This window comes from Aedes aegypti, chromosome 2 (genome assembly GCF_002204515.2).
Source record: "Aedes aegypti strain LVP_AGWG chromosome 2, AaegL5.0 Primary Assembly, whole genome shotgun sequence".
In the NCBI taxonomy this organism is placed as follows: domain Eukaryota; kingdom Metazoa; phylum Arthropoda; class Insecta; order Diptera; family Culicidae; genus Aedes; species Aedes aegypti.
The window spans coordinates 325144181-325160297 of NC_035108.1; the positions used below are offsets into that span (position 1 = coordinate 325144181).

General features: G+C 37.6%; 2 protein-coding genes and 1 long non-coding RNA gene across 3 annotated transcripts; 1 reads left to right on the forward strand and 2 right to left on the reverse strand.

Annotated features, from left to right (window-relative positions):
• Positions 1–1964: 1964 nt before the first annotated feature.
• Positions 1965–2591, forward strand: LOC5564677 (vitelline membrane protein 15a-3). Its single transcript, XM_001648972.2, has one exon. It carries the CDS (start codon positions 2067–2069, stop codon positions 2433–2435), a length of 369 nt encoding a protein of 122 aa, XP_001649022.2. The 5' UTR covers positions 1965–2066; the 3' UTR covers positions 2436–2591.
• A 6526-nt stretch (positions 2592–9117) lies between these two features.
• LOC110676762 lies at positions 9118–9885 on the reverse strand. Its single transcript, XR_002500699.1, has 2 exons — positions 9747–9885; positions 9118–9660 (listed from the first exon to the last, which is right to left on the reverse strand). It is a non-coding gene; the product is annotated as an uncharacterized LOC110676762 (long non-coding RNA).
• Positions 9886–14061: 4176 nt separating this feature from the next.
• Positions 14062–14598, reverse strand: LOC5568249 (histone H1). Its single transcript, XM_001657893.2, has one exon. The coding sequence runs from the start codon at positions 14596–14598 to the stop codon at positions 14062–14064; it is 537 nt and encodes a 178-aa protein (XP_001657943.2).
• Positions 14599–16117: the final 1519 nt, after the last annotated feature.

Consider the following 16117-nt stretch of genomic DNA (forward strand, 5'->3'; position numbering starts at 1 on the left):
AAGAAGAAAAATTTCATGTTCGGTCTTTGGCAGAATCATGAATTTTGAGTGAAGAATCATGAATTTTGAGCGACGGATAGAACTAAGGACTGTGACGAGCAGAATTTGTAAATTTAAACAATGATAACTTTCAAATCAATGCACCTATAAACTTCAGGTTTGTTCCATTAAGTAAATAATAGCCTCAAAAATTTTTCAAGCGTATGGCTAAAGCCTTTTTTTATCTCTGTTTATCTCTGACAAAATATGTTATCAAATTGACAGAAAATTTCAAGCATTCACATAGTTTTAGAAATAATATGGAACAATTGTAAAATATTGTTGTTAATTTTTATTCAAATCGATTATTTGAAATAATTTTAATTAACAGGGAGCGTAACAACCTCGATCTTTTTTTTACATTTCCTAGCTGGCGTAGGGGAAAATGTTCCTTTGTCAATTGCTATGCTACTAGAGTTCTCTATGGAATATGTGGTAAAATCGTAAAGAACTACAAGATCGATAATTCAAAACCTCATATTTTTTTCTCTTTAAAGTTACAGCTCCATTACAATGTCGATTGGCAAAAAATTACCTCGACGCACAATGAATGTTAAAAAACGTCAATTCCTAATAGCTTTTAAAAAAGTTGTATGATTGGAAAAGGAAAGCCTATTGTGCGATAGCTGGAGGTGTCGGCAGAATTTTGTCTGGTTTTGAAATTGGTGCCTATTTTGAATGCAATTTGATTTTCAATTAATCTTGTGAGAGTTATATTGAAATGGCAGTCGCATTATCAAGCTTTTAAAGAAGAACTCTGTGTTTTATTAAAAGTAATTAAAAAAAATAGTTAGTGCTAACAAATGTGAAATTTACAAACAAAAAAAACTCTTGACATAGAGACAGCACTCTTGTCTCATTTACATTTTTCTCATTCTCATTCTTAGATGTAGTGTGGATTTGAAAATCATAAGATTAAATAACATATCATTGTTTGTCGGTTTTTCTAGTTGCTTGTAGACTATAATAAGAGTCATTGAAATATGCACAGAACGGACAAAATAAAATAAGAATAATCGATTTTTATACAAATAAAACAACGTTAAACATTATTCGAACAAAAAATTTACAGTTGTCTTAAAACAAATTGTAAGTAGTCAAAAACACGTTCTTTAAAAATAGGCATGATTTTGACTGAAGAATATTATCTTACACAGTTGATAAATTTATCATATCGGACAACTTTTTTCTGAAAATATTAAGAGCAATATTTTAAATTCAAAAATTTATCAAACCTATTTTTTATTTGACGATTCGCGATTGTCCAGATACTTGTTTGAAAAATATTTAGAGTTTTCAGCTGAGCAAATTTAAAGTTAAGTAACGGTAACAATTTCAGGTCAAGAGCTTAGCCAACCCGTCATATTTTGTTGCCATGATGAAGGTGTCTGGGTTCGATCAGTCCAGGATCGTTACGTTTTTAGCATTTCCTTGACTTCACTGGGCGTAGAATATCATCATGCCTGCCACACGATACACGAATGCGGAAACATTGTCAAGTAAGCTTCCAGCTTCTCACCATGATTTAATTCAATCGACATTATGTGTTAGGCTCATTAGGCGGCATCATATGGGGAAGTTCCACGCATTCAGTTCAGATTCACCTTTATTCATCCTGGATGATCTTGGACATAGAACCAAACTATGTATTGATAATACCAATTATCAAATAGGAATTCTTCCTAGATATACCACTATATGACCTAGGTTAAACCCGTTTCCAAGCGTTTGGCTTTGAGCCAATTTTTACTGGCGGCTTTCGCAGTTTGTTTTGGACCTGAAAATTGTTGAAATGCAAAGCCAACAATTTTTGTTTATCAGAATTGCCTTCGCGCTCGTGCGTTCAAAACAAGAGGACCAAAGTACAAACTTCATGGTGACAAACCAAATAGGTGCAGCAAGCAATTTCCAATTATAAAACCCGGTGGATTCGGTGGATTGGAGCATCAGTTCGCTACACAGTATCAGTGCAGTTACATAGTATTTCCAACGACTTCGGAAGGAATCCATCCAACTTTACCGGAACCATGAACAAGCTCATCATCTTGGCTCTCTTCGCCGTGGCCGCAGCCAGCGCCATGCCAAACTACCCACCCCCACCACCGAAGCCATACCACGCTCCACCCCCACCACCACACCACGCTCACCCACCACCACCACCACCACCACCAGCCCATTACGGACACCACGCTCATCCAGCACCAGCTCCAGTTGTCCACACCTACCCAGTGCACGCTCCTCACGCCAAGTGCGGAGCCAACCTGTTGGTCGGATGCGCCCCAAGCGTAGCACATGCCCCATGTGTCCCCGTGCACGGACATGGACACGGATACCCCGCACCAGCTCCCCACTACAGGGCTCCGGAATCCGACTCGTTCGATCAGTTCGAAGAATAAGCGGATCATCGATTGGACTGACGCGAAGGAACAACTTGCCTGAGATGTGAACATACTCGACTGAATGAAAAGTGTTTGAATGGTGTAAACGTTCAACTAATTGTGGAGAAGTGTATTAAGTTTGACCAACGAATAAACCTAATTTATTGAAATTTATGTGCCGTGATTGAAATTCAATTATTGATAAGTTGAGAAAGTTGTGGGTGATTTCCTATGTTTGCTTGTTTATTCTGATTTGCTTGTCAATAGCTCTTGTTGCAAATGTGGTTGGCTGTTACTAGAAATTCTTCATTATTCCTGGCTTTTCAGTTTTGCGATAGATTACAACGAGTATTACTTGTTTAACTCCGACGTTTTGGCCATTGGACTGGTGCTTGTTGATAAACTATGATGAGTTTGTATGAATTGTTGCTGGAAGTGAAATCTTAATCGATCTCTATTTTTTAAACATTTTGCATAATAAATTTGGAACATGAATAGCCAATGAATAGTTACAAAATTCTATCGATTTTTCCTCCAAGAATTTTGTAATCAATGAAAGCAAAAATATCATGTTAGTTTTTCATAATCTTACTGCCCATTAGAGCATAACTGTCCCATATCGAATAAGTAGACATTGAGAGAATAGCACTCAAAGTTTGACGAAAATGTTCCGTCAAAAACTGTTGTGAGTGTGACAATCACGCATTGTCTACCACTACCTTCATGCATTAAAACATTCACGCGATACTGAAAATAAAAGTAACCCACGACTCTTTTTTTTTAATTTAAGTTGTCTATACAAAAAATATTGTATCGATCGTGATCTTTGGCCAGACAAACCTCTCCCACTCTCTCCACTTTCTGGATGACCACGTGGTTTATGGACAGCACCTTGTGCGAGATCGGCACGAAGCAGAAACCTACGAATAAGAGAGGTAAACCTCAAAAAACCCTAGTGCTCCAATGCCCATTGCACGGTGACGTCATAAGACAATTGCTCTCTTTCCCTCCTTCGGGAAATCTGAAAACAACGGTGCCAGTACCTGTCAAAGTTGACAGGCACTGGCACCATTGTTTTCAAGTTTTTGTTGAATAGCGAAAGAGATAGAGCTTCGCCGTGAAATGCATAAGTTGTGCCTCTTTTCTGTTGCTTCCAATGAACGCCCTCTATAATTCTGCAAGATAGTGTCATAAGGGATGATCAAATATTACATAAAGCAAAATTTGGCAATTTAAGACCCCCTCCCTCCCCCAGCTAACAGCTTTTGTATGGAAAATTTAAAATTGTTGTATCGACCGTAACACAAGCCCCTCCCCTCCTCCTGATGCGTTACGTAATTCAGTTAACTCTACCTTACTCGATATTCGGTATCTCGATATCGAGTAAGAGACCCAAGTAACAATGAAAGCTGAACAACAAGAGTATTTGCTGAATCTTGGCTGATCAATGGTGTACAAGGCTGAACACCGTGACAGCTGAACAATAATTTGAACAAAAGCTTATTAAACACTCTTATTCAGCAGTATACTGAAAGCTGAATATTAAGTTGAACAAACTATTTTTCATCTACAGTTTTAACTTTTGTTCAGCCAACCTGAATGATATTGATTAAAGGTTATTTAAAGCTTTAATCAAATCAACAGCCATTGTCGAAAAATCGTTCACCTGTATGTTGATAAAAATATACATACCGAAATATATACCTACATTGGGTCGAGCACTAAATTTATTATTATAAAACTGTTTCATCGAACAACAAATTTTTCACATCTCGAAGCAGACATGCTGTAAACGCACACGGGCCTATCATTTGTCGAAAAAAATGCTGAATCCGGCATCGATGACCTTGTGCAACAACAAGATAGAACACTACACTCGATGACGCAGATTTCTTCGTTACATTTTTAATTAACTGTACGAAATCGAAATCATTACCAACTTGCGTTCACAACAATTGAATAGCAGAAATAAAAAATTACCGAGGATTCTATTTTGAAACAAAAATCTCAACACACTTTGACAGCTAACTCAAGTGTTTTTGCATAGCGCTGTTATCACTTCTTCAGCCTCAATGCAGCCTTTAAAATAGCCCTTATTCAGAGAAAACAATATGTTGGTCTCTTGCTGTTGATGATGTTCACACAGTCTCATGTGGAGCAGATGTCAAGGTAAGTGGTTATAAATCAGCGAATCCCAGTTCAAATCTCAATGGCACATATTTACTAATCTTCATCTTTAAATTCCAGCACTTGTCTACACTATGTGTTTGAAATTGTTAGTTGCGTTGATAAAACCCAAAACATTGTTGAATAATGGATGAATAAGCGATTGTTAAGCTTTCGAAGGTTGCCATCTGTTCTAAAAATAGAAAATGGTTATTGAAAGAGGCCTGAATAAGCGCATGCTAGACCTTTATTCAGCCTTCTATATAGCTTCAATTAAGCTTAAGGCTGAATAAAATCGCCAGAATTAGATGTTTAACAGCTGAACAACAGTGAATGCAGGCTATGAACAGCTTTTGTTCAAACAAAGGCTGAATTGAATTAGCTATAAAAGCGTTTGAGCAGCTTCAAATTGTTACCTGGAGAACCATAGTGAAAGTTGGTGTTCATGGCTAACACGATGGTCATTATTTTTAGGGACACTGGAAATTCGCGATTTAGCGGAAGCCGCGAAATCCGCGAAATTTGGCCTTCGGCGCGAAATTCAGGGAATCTTGCGAAATGCCGCGAATTTTCTTAAATTTGGCTAATTCATATGAAAATCACAGTAAATATCAGTTTTTATCCTATGAAATGGTTAATTTGTTTTGAAATCAAGGTTCCACCAACAATTTTTGTACCATTTAGTTTTTACTTGGACTTCTTCAGGTTTGATTGTTTTGTTCTAAATTTTAAATTGACACTCTGGTAATAAACTTATTATCATAATATGGAAAATTAAAATTACTAAAACACAGCTAAGTCTACATATTAAGAAAATACTTTCCCTGAAAACATGCATTTTAGTATGATATTTGATCAAACGTTTTTCGACCGCGACAAAGCCGCGAAATTTCGGTTTTATCACCTAAGACATCCGCAAAATTTCAAGAATTTTGCCGCGAATTTCCATTGTTCCTAATTATTTTGTAATACATTTCTGCATGCCATATTCATTTAGCGTCACCGCACAGATTACTTGTTGGAGATCGAGTATCCAATATGCCATTTCAGTAACCCGATCAAGACATAACCTGGTAACCCGATTGTTTGGAAGTATCAACAAGTGATATACATATGTTCACCAGTTGATCATCAGTTTAGTCTGTAATTAACCTCCGTTCAGTGAAGATCAAATATAATTTGTTCCTTAGTTTAACCACTGTTTTTCAATACTCTCAAGAGGTTATGGACCCTTCGCGCAGAGAATTAGCACACGGGATCCCGCAGTTCACCGTTGCAGGTTTTGAGAATTGGAAGTTCAGAGTGGAGAATCTACTGAAGTCGGTTGGATTACTGGACGCGGTCAAAAAGTATGCGCCAATTGTTGAAGCTGACTTAGTGAAGTTTGAAGCAATGGGCAGAAAGGCTTCGAACATGATAATTTCGTTTATCCACGACGATTTACTGGATTTGATTCGGGAAAAAGAAACAGCCAAAGGCATTTGAAACACGTTGGAAGGTATTTACGCAAAAAAGTCGGTTTCATCACAAACTCTTATGCGCAAGCAACTGGCGAAACTCTAAATGGCAGAAGATTCATTCATCAGGGACCATCTGAAGACATTTGACGAGCTTATCAGGAAACTGAAATCAGCAGGAGCCAAACTTGAAGAAGCTGATTTAGTATCACAACTTTTCGTCACCCTTCTGGAGTCGTACTATCCATTGGTGACTGCGTTGGAGAACCTAGATGAAGACAAATTAACATTGGATGCTGTTAGAGAACGATTATTAGCAGAAGATATGAAGAAATGTGATAGAATGACCGACGTGTATAAGGAAGATCCATCAGCGTTTGTGGGAAGCCTCCAGAAGTCATGGAATGGACAACGAAACGAGTCATGGAAGTTCCAAGGAAAGTGTAACCAGTGTCACAAAGAAGGACATAAGGCCAAAGACTGCAGATATGAATTCGAATCCGAAGCCAATGTTGCAAGTGGTGGACGAGCTGTTGAGTTCATGATCGGTAAGTTAACGAATTGTAGAGACGGAAGGAAAGTTTCTTCCGAGCTGGACTCCGGGGACTCATCTTGTAAATCGGAAAGAATATTTCATTTCTATGGAGAAGTTAAAGCATCCGATTGAATTTTGTGTGGCAAAAAACGATCAATCCATTATTGCTTTGCACAAAAGAAGAATTGTAGGAACCAATAGTCTGGGTGTTACGTGCACTGTGGAACATGTTCTGTATGTCCCAGATCTACGAGCAAATTTACTATCGGTCAAAAAGCTGACTGAAGCAGGCGTTAACGTTTCCTTTGAAGCAACGACAGCCAAGATGAACTATGATGGCGATATGATAGGTGTATGTCCAATGAGAGGAAGTTTTTACGAATTAGACATTTTTGTACCGGCGGCAGCAAATGTGTGTAATACTGAAAACGCTAAAAACCGAAGTTTGAATCAACATACTATTGGAAGACTTGAGCAAGAGAGGGAGAAGCATGGATTTGACGATGGAGAGATTTCAATTTTTGATATTGAAGAAGCTGCTCAAGATGCTCCTTGCGGAACTCATTCACAAACTGTGACTAGGACACGTCCCGCATAACTAAGTACCATATTTGTACTGTTCCACGAACCATCCACAACCAATTGGGACAGTATCAGAGTTACATCGTATAACATCCAAATTAACAATAAACCCACGATACCCCGAACGGTTTTGACTGTCTGTTGAATGGTAACTGGGAAAATTACAATGTGGGGAATAGGCGGTTAAGTTATGTAACCATTCCAAAACGCCGATTTTATCGAACAAAATTTTTCGTTCACAATTTGCGGAATAGTTGAAATATTATCCATTTTTTGCTCATTCTACTGTTACGCAAATAGTTTTGATTTGGTTCGACAATAAGCTAGATAAAAAATAATAATGTATGTGGAATAATTGGTTTACAATTAAAAGTAGTTTTCTAACCCCAGACGTTACTGCTCCTTTAAATTCAACCCATATGAAATAAAATTATGCATAAATTTAATAATAGATATCAAAATAAGTGAATATGCGTAGAATAATCTTACTGAGATGTGCATATCAATATTTAATCACTTATTTACTCTAGTGAACATAGTACTTGAGTAAATAAATAAGTTGGTATTTGATAGTTACTATATAAAGTAAGTTAGTACTACACATATTCCTTATTAATTCGTAAACAAGATTTGCAGTTTCTCATATTTTTTTTTACACTCATACATTTGCGTTTGATTCTAAGAATATATAATTGGCTTAATGATTACCGTAAAACGGGGTAACTTTGATAATGCGGGTAACTTTGATAGTGCGAGACCCACCACATACTAAACAAAATATCATAATTTCTCTTAATCAGTTAAGCAAAACGAATGCAAAACTAAAGAATATTAGTATGACACTTCATGTAAGAGCGGTTTTCATTTGAATCAAGAACATATTAGGCTTTTTATACGAATTTAAAAAAATTACACAATTTTAGCATTTTCGAAACGCTTACAAACAATCTGTTCTACGATCACTATTTGATGTAGTTTTGAATAGATGGCCGCTTATGTTTGATAGCCTAGTTATCATCGAACTTGAATACGGTCTCAAATCTCTTAGCGAAAAGCATTTTCACAAACTGGGACCATTTTTGTAATCTAAGTCACATATTTCCATATAACGTTAAACGCCTAGAGGTATGCAATGCCCTACAAATGTTCGTTATTCATTCAATTTTGTTCGAATCATACTCCATTATCAAAGTTACCCCAAAACAGAAAACCAACTTTCGATTATATGAAAAATTATATATCCATTCATAATAAATCTTTTGCCAATCTATCGACTGTAATCGATAACTAGGATACCAGTACTTGTTTTAAAAATATAAATTGTACATCTTTGAAACAGCATGCATAAATATTGAAGTTTTCTTCGAAAAAACTATCAAAGTTACCCCGTTTTACGGTATTAGATATGAAATTCTAGAACGCTGCAAAAAATATTTGTATCCTATGTTTTTTTTACTAAATAAAGCACGCAAAACTCAATTGCATTTCGCATCGCTGCATAAAATAGATTCTTCATAAGACTGTCGAAATTGAAATTTATACTTCAGGCGTGAATAAGGGCGTAAGTATTTATAAAGGTGACAAGTATCTTCACAGATTTTCACCTTAGGATGTTAGATTGCATTCCTGCTGAGGGTTCGTTCAAATATTACGTAACGCAGTAGGGGGAGGGAGGGGGTCTACCGTAGTGATATGGTCCATACAAAAAAAAAATAAATTTCCATACAAAATCTGTTACGTGGGGGAGGGAGGGGGTCTAAATTTCACAAATTTATCGTTGCGTAATATTTGAATCATCCCTAAGCGTCCTTATGTGAAAAAGTGCTATCAATTGAAGAGAGGTTCAACGAAGAGAAATCAATTATATCACTTACGTCCTTATTCAAACACACGCCAGGATGTGACTCCAGGATTGATTCCGCTTGTCCTATTCTGGATTCATCAGGGGAGGAATACTTGCCGGATGCTGGATGGTTTCTTGAACAGAAAAGGTTGTGACAATCGATGCACTGGTTGCGTTGGATGTTGGATGCGGCTAACTTTCGGCGCTTCAATTCGTCAAGAACCTTCATCTTTGATCCATCCTTTTAGGTCCAAATTGATTCACGCACTGGATGTTAATATTTTTGTCTGCTGTTTTGGTTTTCATCCCGGTCACTTTGTGGAGCGGTTAGCGAAATGCCGGAGAAGTACTTCCGGATGGTATCCCCGGACAACAAACAACTTTACAAGCTGTTTTGGAAAACGTATTAACTTAACTTTCCTTTGGGTTGGACGGCAATCGGCATCACTCTGGCGACCGGATCAACAATCGCGATTGTCAGGGCACTTTCTTGAATTTGCTGCAACTGTTACTCTTGTCGATGCTGCGCTAGCGCTATTAGGAGTACGGTAGAAGTAGATTCCATAGTTGACGATATCGTTTCCGGCTTTTTGCTGGTTGGCTAAAGACTAATCTGATAATATTTTCCTGATTCCTCCGTAGCATGAAGGCACGGGATGACTGGAAGAAAAAATCGGCAGCGGAAATCTGATTAATGGATTTTTTTTCACTTTTTACGGCACGGAAAAGAAAAAAATAATACTCACGTAATAAACATTGCGATCTTAATTTTTCTATACGATATATCACCAGTTTTTACGTTAATAATTATTTCACAAGACGACAGTGTGTACTAATTTGATTGAAAGAATTAAAATGGCAGAAAAAAAATATGAAAACTTTGCAAGGCCATATCGTTTACAAATACCATCACATAAAACAATTTACCAAACTGTGTATATTGGGTAGTGTATGGTAAAATACTCATGTGTATGTGTGTTGCACCAAAATGAACACGAAGAATTTGATAGAGGGTAACCAAATTGTGCAACTATTAAACACACATTTTTAAATCCGTATAGTTTAACATTTCTTGGACAGTTTCAGAAATGTTCACTGTTCGACATAGATTACTCAGACAGTTCTTTATAGTGTGAAGCTTTGGGGTTTCATATTGTTGAACTGAAAAGAAACTATTCGTTAAACATTAACCTCAACAGATACAAGAATTTTACTGTTTGGAAAATAAGGCAAATTATATTTTTCTATGCGGGGTATCGAATGGCAGCACATGTTTCCCGATCAACATTTTGAAATGCAACACAGAGAACACGAACTGACCGATTCAACCGCTGATTCTGCAGGATGTTGGAAAGTAGATTGCATACCTCGAGATGATCACAAGAATTTTGGCCGACCTTATGAAGCAAGCTGGATTAAAGCGGTAAATCAGGAATCAAAATCATTACATTCGAATAGCGTTTGGCAACAGGTGAAGCGTCCTCCTGACATCAAATCATTGCAGTCAAATGCTAGGATCTGTCCGTCCCGTAAAATGAGAGAGCATAAAGGATTGTCTGAGGGTGTTGGAGATCGAGTAATCGAGTATTCAATATGCTATCTCAGTAACCCGATCAAGACATAGCCTGGTAACCCGATTGTTTGGAGGTATCGACAAGTGAAAAAAATATGTTCACCAGTTGATCATCAGTTTAGTCTGTAATTAACCTCCGTTCAGTGAAGATCAAATATAATTTGTTCCTTAATGTAACCACTGTCTTTCAATACTCTCAAGATTACTCATTTTGATTCTGCCCTTAGGGCCCTATTTTGTAAGTCAAGTGGAGTCAAAATGACACGACTAGAGTCCTGCGGCTAGAAAATTTTCTCGACACGGCTCTGTCACTCGAGTTTTCGACAGTTGTCACTCTATGTGACTGGATTACTATGGACCAATGCACGCGTTCACTGTTTGACGTTTTAGCGGTGCCGTGTTATTTATGTGATCATGGAAACCAGTGAATTTGGCACCGCTCAAACGTCAAATTAGTGAACTTGTGCATCGGTCCATAGACCGATGCACGAGTTCACTTATTTGACGTTTGAGTGGTGCCGTATTCACTCGTTGGTATAGTCACATAAATGACACGGCACCGCTCAAACGTCAAATAATAAACTCATGCATTGGTCCATTGCCCGATGCACGAGTTCACTAATTTGACGTTTGAGCGGTGCCAAGTTCACGCGTTTCTATGGTCACCGCTAAAACGTCAACGAGTGATCTCGTGCATTGGTCCATGCGAGTCGACGGGTGACATCTGAGATATGCATGAATTGATCGATAATTGTTCTTATTATATTTGTAATTATTGTCGTCTCGCTTCCATTTGATTAACATTAGTCGTCTCACGCCACTCGAGGTAAGAGCGACTCGCCTCGACTCACACGCCACATAGAATAGGCACAAATAATTAGAGACAAGTCACATGAATTTGCTCGACGTACAGAAAAAAAAAATCATCCCATTTTTGTCATCTTTGATGGTATTTCAAGAGTTTTTTATGCAACAGGTTTCCACTACACTGTTTTGATTATGTATGGGATTTTGACATTTACTGGCCTTGTTGTTTACAAATTTCAAGGTAGAGTGAAAGAGACAGAAAGATTTTTGTACAGAACCCCATAGTAAATCAGTTACATAGAGTGACAACTATCGAATAATTCTAATGTTGAGCCGTGTCGAGCGAAATTTTTTGGTCGACAGTTGGGTTTATTCTACGAGTGGCGTGAGGTGAGAATTGTCGGTGTCGCATAGCGAGGTGACAATTCTCGATTCGACTGAAATGACTCTACATTTATACGAGACCGACAATTCTCACCTCACGTCAGTCGAAGAATAAACCCAAGTGACTCCAGTCGAGTCATATCGATATACCATCCAAACGGCAGTCGGCAGTTGATTTCTGACGTTGTTCTGCACCTCTGGGCCGAATTTGAAAAAAAATCCCTAGTCAGAATTTTGAGTTACGCCCTTTTGAAGTTTATATGATATCACATAAGGTATGCCACTTTAACTTGTTTCAACAAATAGATTATAATTAAATTTGCTAGTTTTAATTTTTTAACTGGTATTAGACATTGAAAAATACATTTTTCTAAAACTTTTCTAGACCGCACAATTCTAGCACATCTAAAAGCACGTTTCATTCGAAATGAAATAAAGTATCGAAACACGCAACTTTTTACTCTTTTCTTATATAAATGCAAATCATATACATAGAAAACTATGGTACTTTTTCCATATTTGTGCGAAAAGATTGCAGGTACACAACAGAAGAAAACTAGCGATTTTCATCAAATTGGCTTGATTGCAGGTAGACAAAACCTGAGAGAAAGGAGACAGACAGGACAGGATGATTTCACATTTAGGGTAAGTGTTCCCTTAGTTGTGGGTGTTCCTATAGTTGCGGTAGTGCCGTTTTCACTGATTTAATTAAATTAGCCACAGAACCGACACTGCAAATCGACGTATTGGCTTGTTGATACACGAAATAGTTGAAAAGAGCGTTCAAATTGATTGAAACTGATGAAATATCACTAAAATTGCTAAAACTGTTATTGCTTGTACCAATAGTTGCTGTAAAGTGTTCCTATAGTGGAGGATCCCATAAGAAAACTACGGATACCGCAACTATAGGAACACAAATTAAAAATATACCGCAACTAAAGGAACAGTGAACCAATAGTGGAGATATTATTTTTCACTGACATGCCGTGGATTACTGCGATAACATATTTTTTCTCATTAAGCCAATGGTCGTTAATTCCCGTTACAACACTAACATGTACATTCGTGCTTATTCTGCGCGGCGTGTGAGTCGAGACGAGTCGCTCTCACCGCGAGTGACGTGAGACGACTAATGTTAATCAAATGGGAGCGAGTCGACAATTGTCACCTCATTCGACTCGTGTCACCTCACACGCCGCGCAGAATAGGCACGATTAATTGAGCTTCTTAAATTCAGGCGGTTAAATGAAGTTCAATAGTGCATAGTACCTCCACTATTGGTACATCTACCCTAAACAAGTTGAATACCCAAAGAAGTTGTGTGTTGGCAAACTACAATATGATTATTTTATATGTATATCCTTCTTCATAGTAAAAAACAAGACGTGAATATGATTTTGACCAAATTAAGTTCATCTGACCGTTGTGCACAACCAAAGCGAAAGAAGTCAAAGAAGGCAAACTTGTCAACTGTCAGCGAACTGTGTCCTCTCTCTCACGAAAAATGTTGTTTCTTGTGTAGTATTTGTGGCTCCCTCCCAGGATTCAACTATCAAATCAGTTGTTTTTTTTTTTATTAAGGATACTCAATGAACATTCAGGGGAGTTTTTTCTTTATGTATGGATCTTTTTGTTTTGTTTTTCTGCTCAGGGATGGTTCAGGGATGCTTTCAGAGGGATTGCCCATTGCACGGGACGTCATCAGAAAATCGTTCTCTTTCCCTCCTTCGGGAAATCTGAACACAACGGTGTCAGTTCCTGTCAAAGCTAACAGGTATTGGCACCATTGTTTTCAAGTTTTGTTGAAGAGCGAAAGAGAGAGAATTTCACGCGTGAAATGCCTAGTTGTGCCGTAGAAGGCAAGAGGTGATGAACAAAACCTTATTTTACGTGACGTTAATTATGAACGCTCCCTCAGGAGAAAATTGTTGGCCTCTATCATGATGCGTGAAGAGATCAGGTAGGAAATTGATGAAGAATTTGTATTTTTTTTCTAATCACAGTACGCAGCTGAAAAGAAGTGTCATTTCAAAAGGAGATTTTTTTTCTCTAAGAAATTAGCAACAAATTTCTTGAACGATTCATTTGCAACAAAAAAGCAGTCTTATGATGTTGAACGATTTTAAAAGGCGAATCTTCATTTGCTAGGGAAATGACATTAAGTTTATTAATGCTAAAAAAAATGTACAATGACCATTTTCGAATTACAGCTATATTCAATTCGTATATACTGAAAGCGAACTATTTCTGGCATCTTCGAAGCCTAATGATTATCTACCTAGAAACGACCTCACCTAATCCTTGACAGGCACATTGACCGATGTAGTTGCCCCAGCAGTCCTCGACCTTTTGGCTGCAATCCTCAGAGGAACGGTGCCAGTTTGCTTCGAAACGCCATTCCTGTACTCAGTACCAAGTTTCTGCTCCTTGGAGGATTTCAATCCACTGACCTTCCTTTGCTCCCCAGTAGCCGTTGTTGGCTGCATTTCTGTCATTGCTTGTGCACTCACCAACTTAAACGAACCGGAAGCACCGATTCCCGTGGTCCGAATCAGCGTGCCTTTTTCGATGCCAGCTTTCAGGGCCTTTCGGATGAAGGGAGACAACTTTGCTACGTTGCATTCGTAGTTCGCTCCGATGTATCGTTTGATGGCGTACAGGGAGGATCCTTTCCGATTCTTGAGGGCTTTGAGGGCGGACTTTACCATTTCGTTCACTGGCGGATTTTTCAGCGTTCTGCCGTTTCCCCTGGAAACGGATGTTTTCTTCAAAGTTTTGGCGGAAGAAACTGCTGTAGCGATTGCTGAAACGTTGGTATGAGATCTTGCCATCTTGACCGTTTGACTGATTTGCTGGGAATGATTCATTTGTGATTGATTTCATCCTAGGCCTACTCGACGGGTATGCTCAAGGTATCTTGAATAGATCTAGAAAAGGTATTTAGAATCTTGGGTTATTATTAAGGCTAAGTAGCCCGTCATTCGTTTTGGCAACAATGATGATTTTTTAGCTTGCATTTCAAAGTGATAAAACTCAATCTTGATAGTTTATATTGACTTGAAAAAGTATCACTGTACGCGCTAACATGCATAAAATATACTGATACTTTTTCAGCTGTGTCAGTGCAAAACCATCTGATTTTCTTTGATTCGAAATCGTGTGATGAATTAGCAACAATCATCAACGACGCGTATAAATTTCAATGACGGCCTACTTCGCCTTTATTATTCAATGTATGTATGTATATTAGGATAGTTCAAAAAATTCTTTTCGCTTCACACCACTCATTCGATTTTACATCAATTTTTTTATTGGAATTTCAAGATTACGATACCGAATGTTCACCAAAGTAGAGGGAAGTGTTGTGTGTCATACAGTCTGCGAAGGCATAAATGTTCATGTGTCTGGCAGCACAGCGAAATGTTTGAATCCAAACATTTGAGTGGAATAGAAAAATAGAATGCTCAGCAACATTTAGTTTTTGGGATTCCATTACAAAAATCCTACCTTGAATAATGTCTAGGGTTTTATAAGAATCAGAACTCTATCCGAAATTCAGTGATATATAATGTTTAATCTACAAGAATCCTGCCTAACATTTGGTAAGAATTCTGCTCAAGTTTTTCATGTAAAACATGTCCAGAAAACTTTTGAAATTCTGTTCAAAATTTAAGGAGAAATGGATTAAAATTAAAATTGCTCTACATACAGTGTTTAAAAATTTAAAATTCAAACATTTTAGATTGTTTAGAAGGTAGATTTAAAAGAATCGAGAAGAACAAAGTAAAGCACATTCAAATACATTTAAGGTACAGACGCATCGAAGCCAAAGCTCGATTTGTCAAGAGCACAAATCTGCAGAACCAGACAACCGTTTGAGCTGAAATTTCAACTCACTGGTCACTCACTGGGATCACCACCATTGATTGAATTTTGAGCGTGATCGATTGTCCAGTTCTTAAGATTCGTGCTCTTAAAATGTAAGGTTTGGCTTCCATTCATCTTCACCTTAAACTTAAAATTTAAGCAATGGTCGACAAAATTCGTTTTGGTATGTTCTAACTTCAACTTGCTAGAAGATTCAATGGGCCAGATATAAATATAGTCTTCAAATTCTTTGTAGGATTCACAAAATGGGCAGCTCTTCCTTGCTGGATAACCATTTTATTATTTTTTTTATTTGTATTGGACTGATTCTTGGTCATACAAGTCTAGGGAATCATTGAACATCAAAGAGAAATAGTATTCCATAGAACAAACCATAGTCAAGTGTAACAGCGGAAGCTCCATTCACCCTTCAGGTTACTCACAAATTTCTCAACTCATCGAATTTATAATTTCAATTACAAA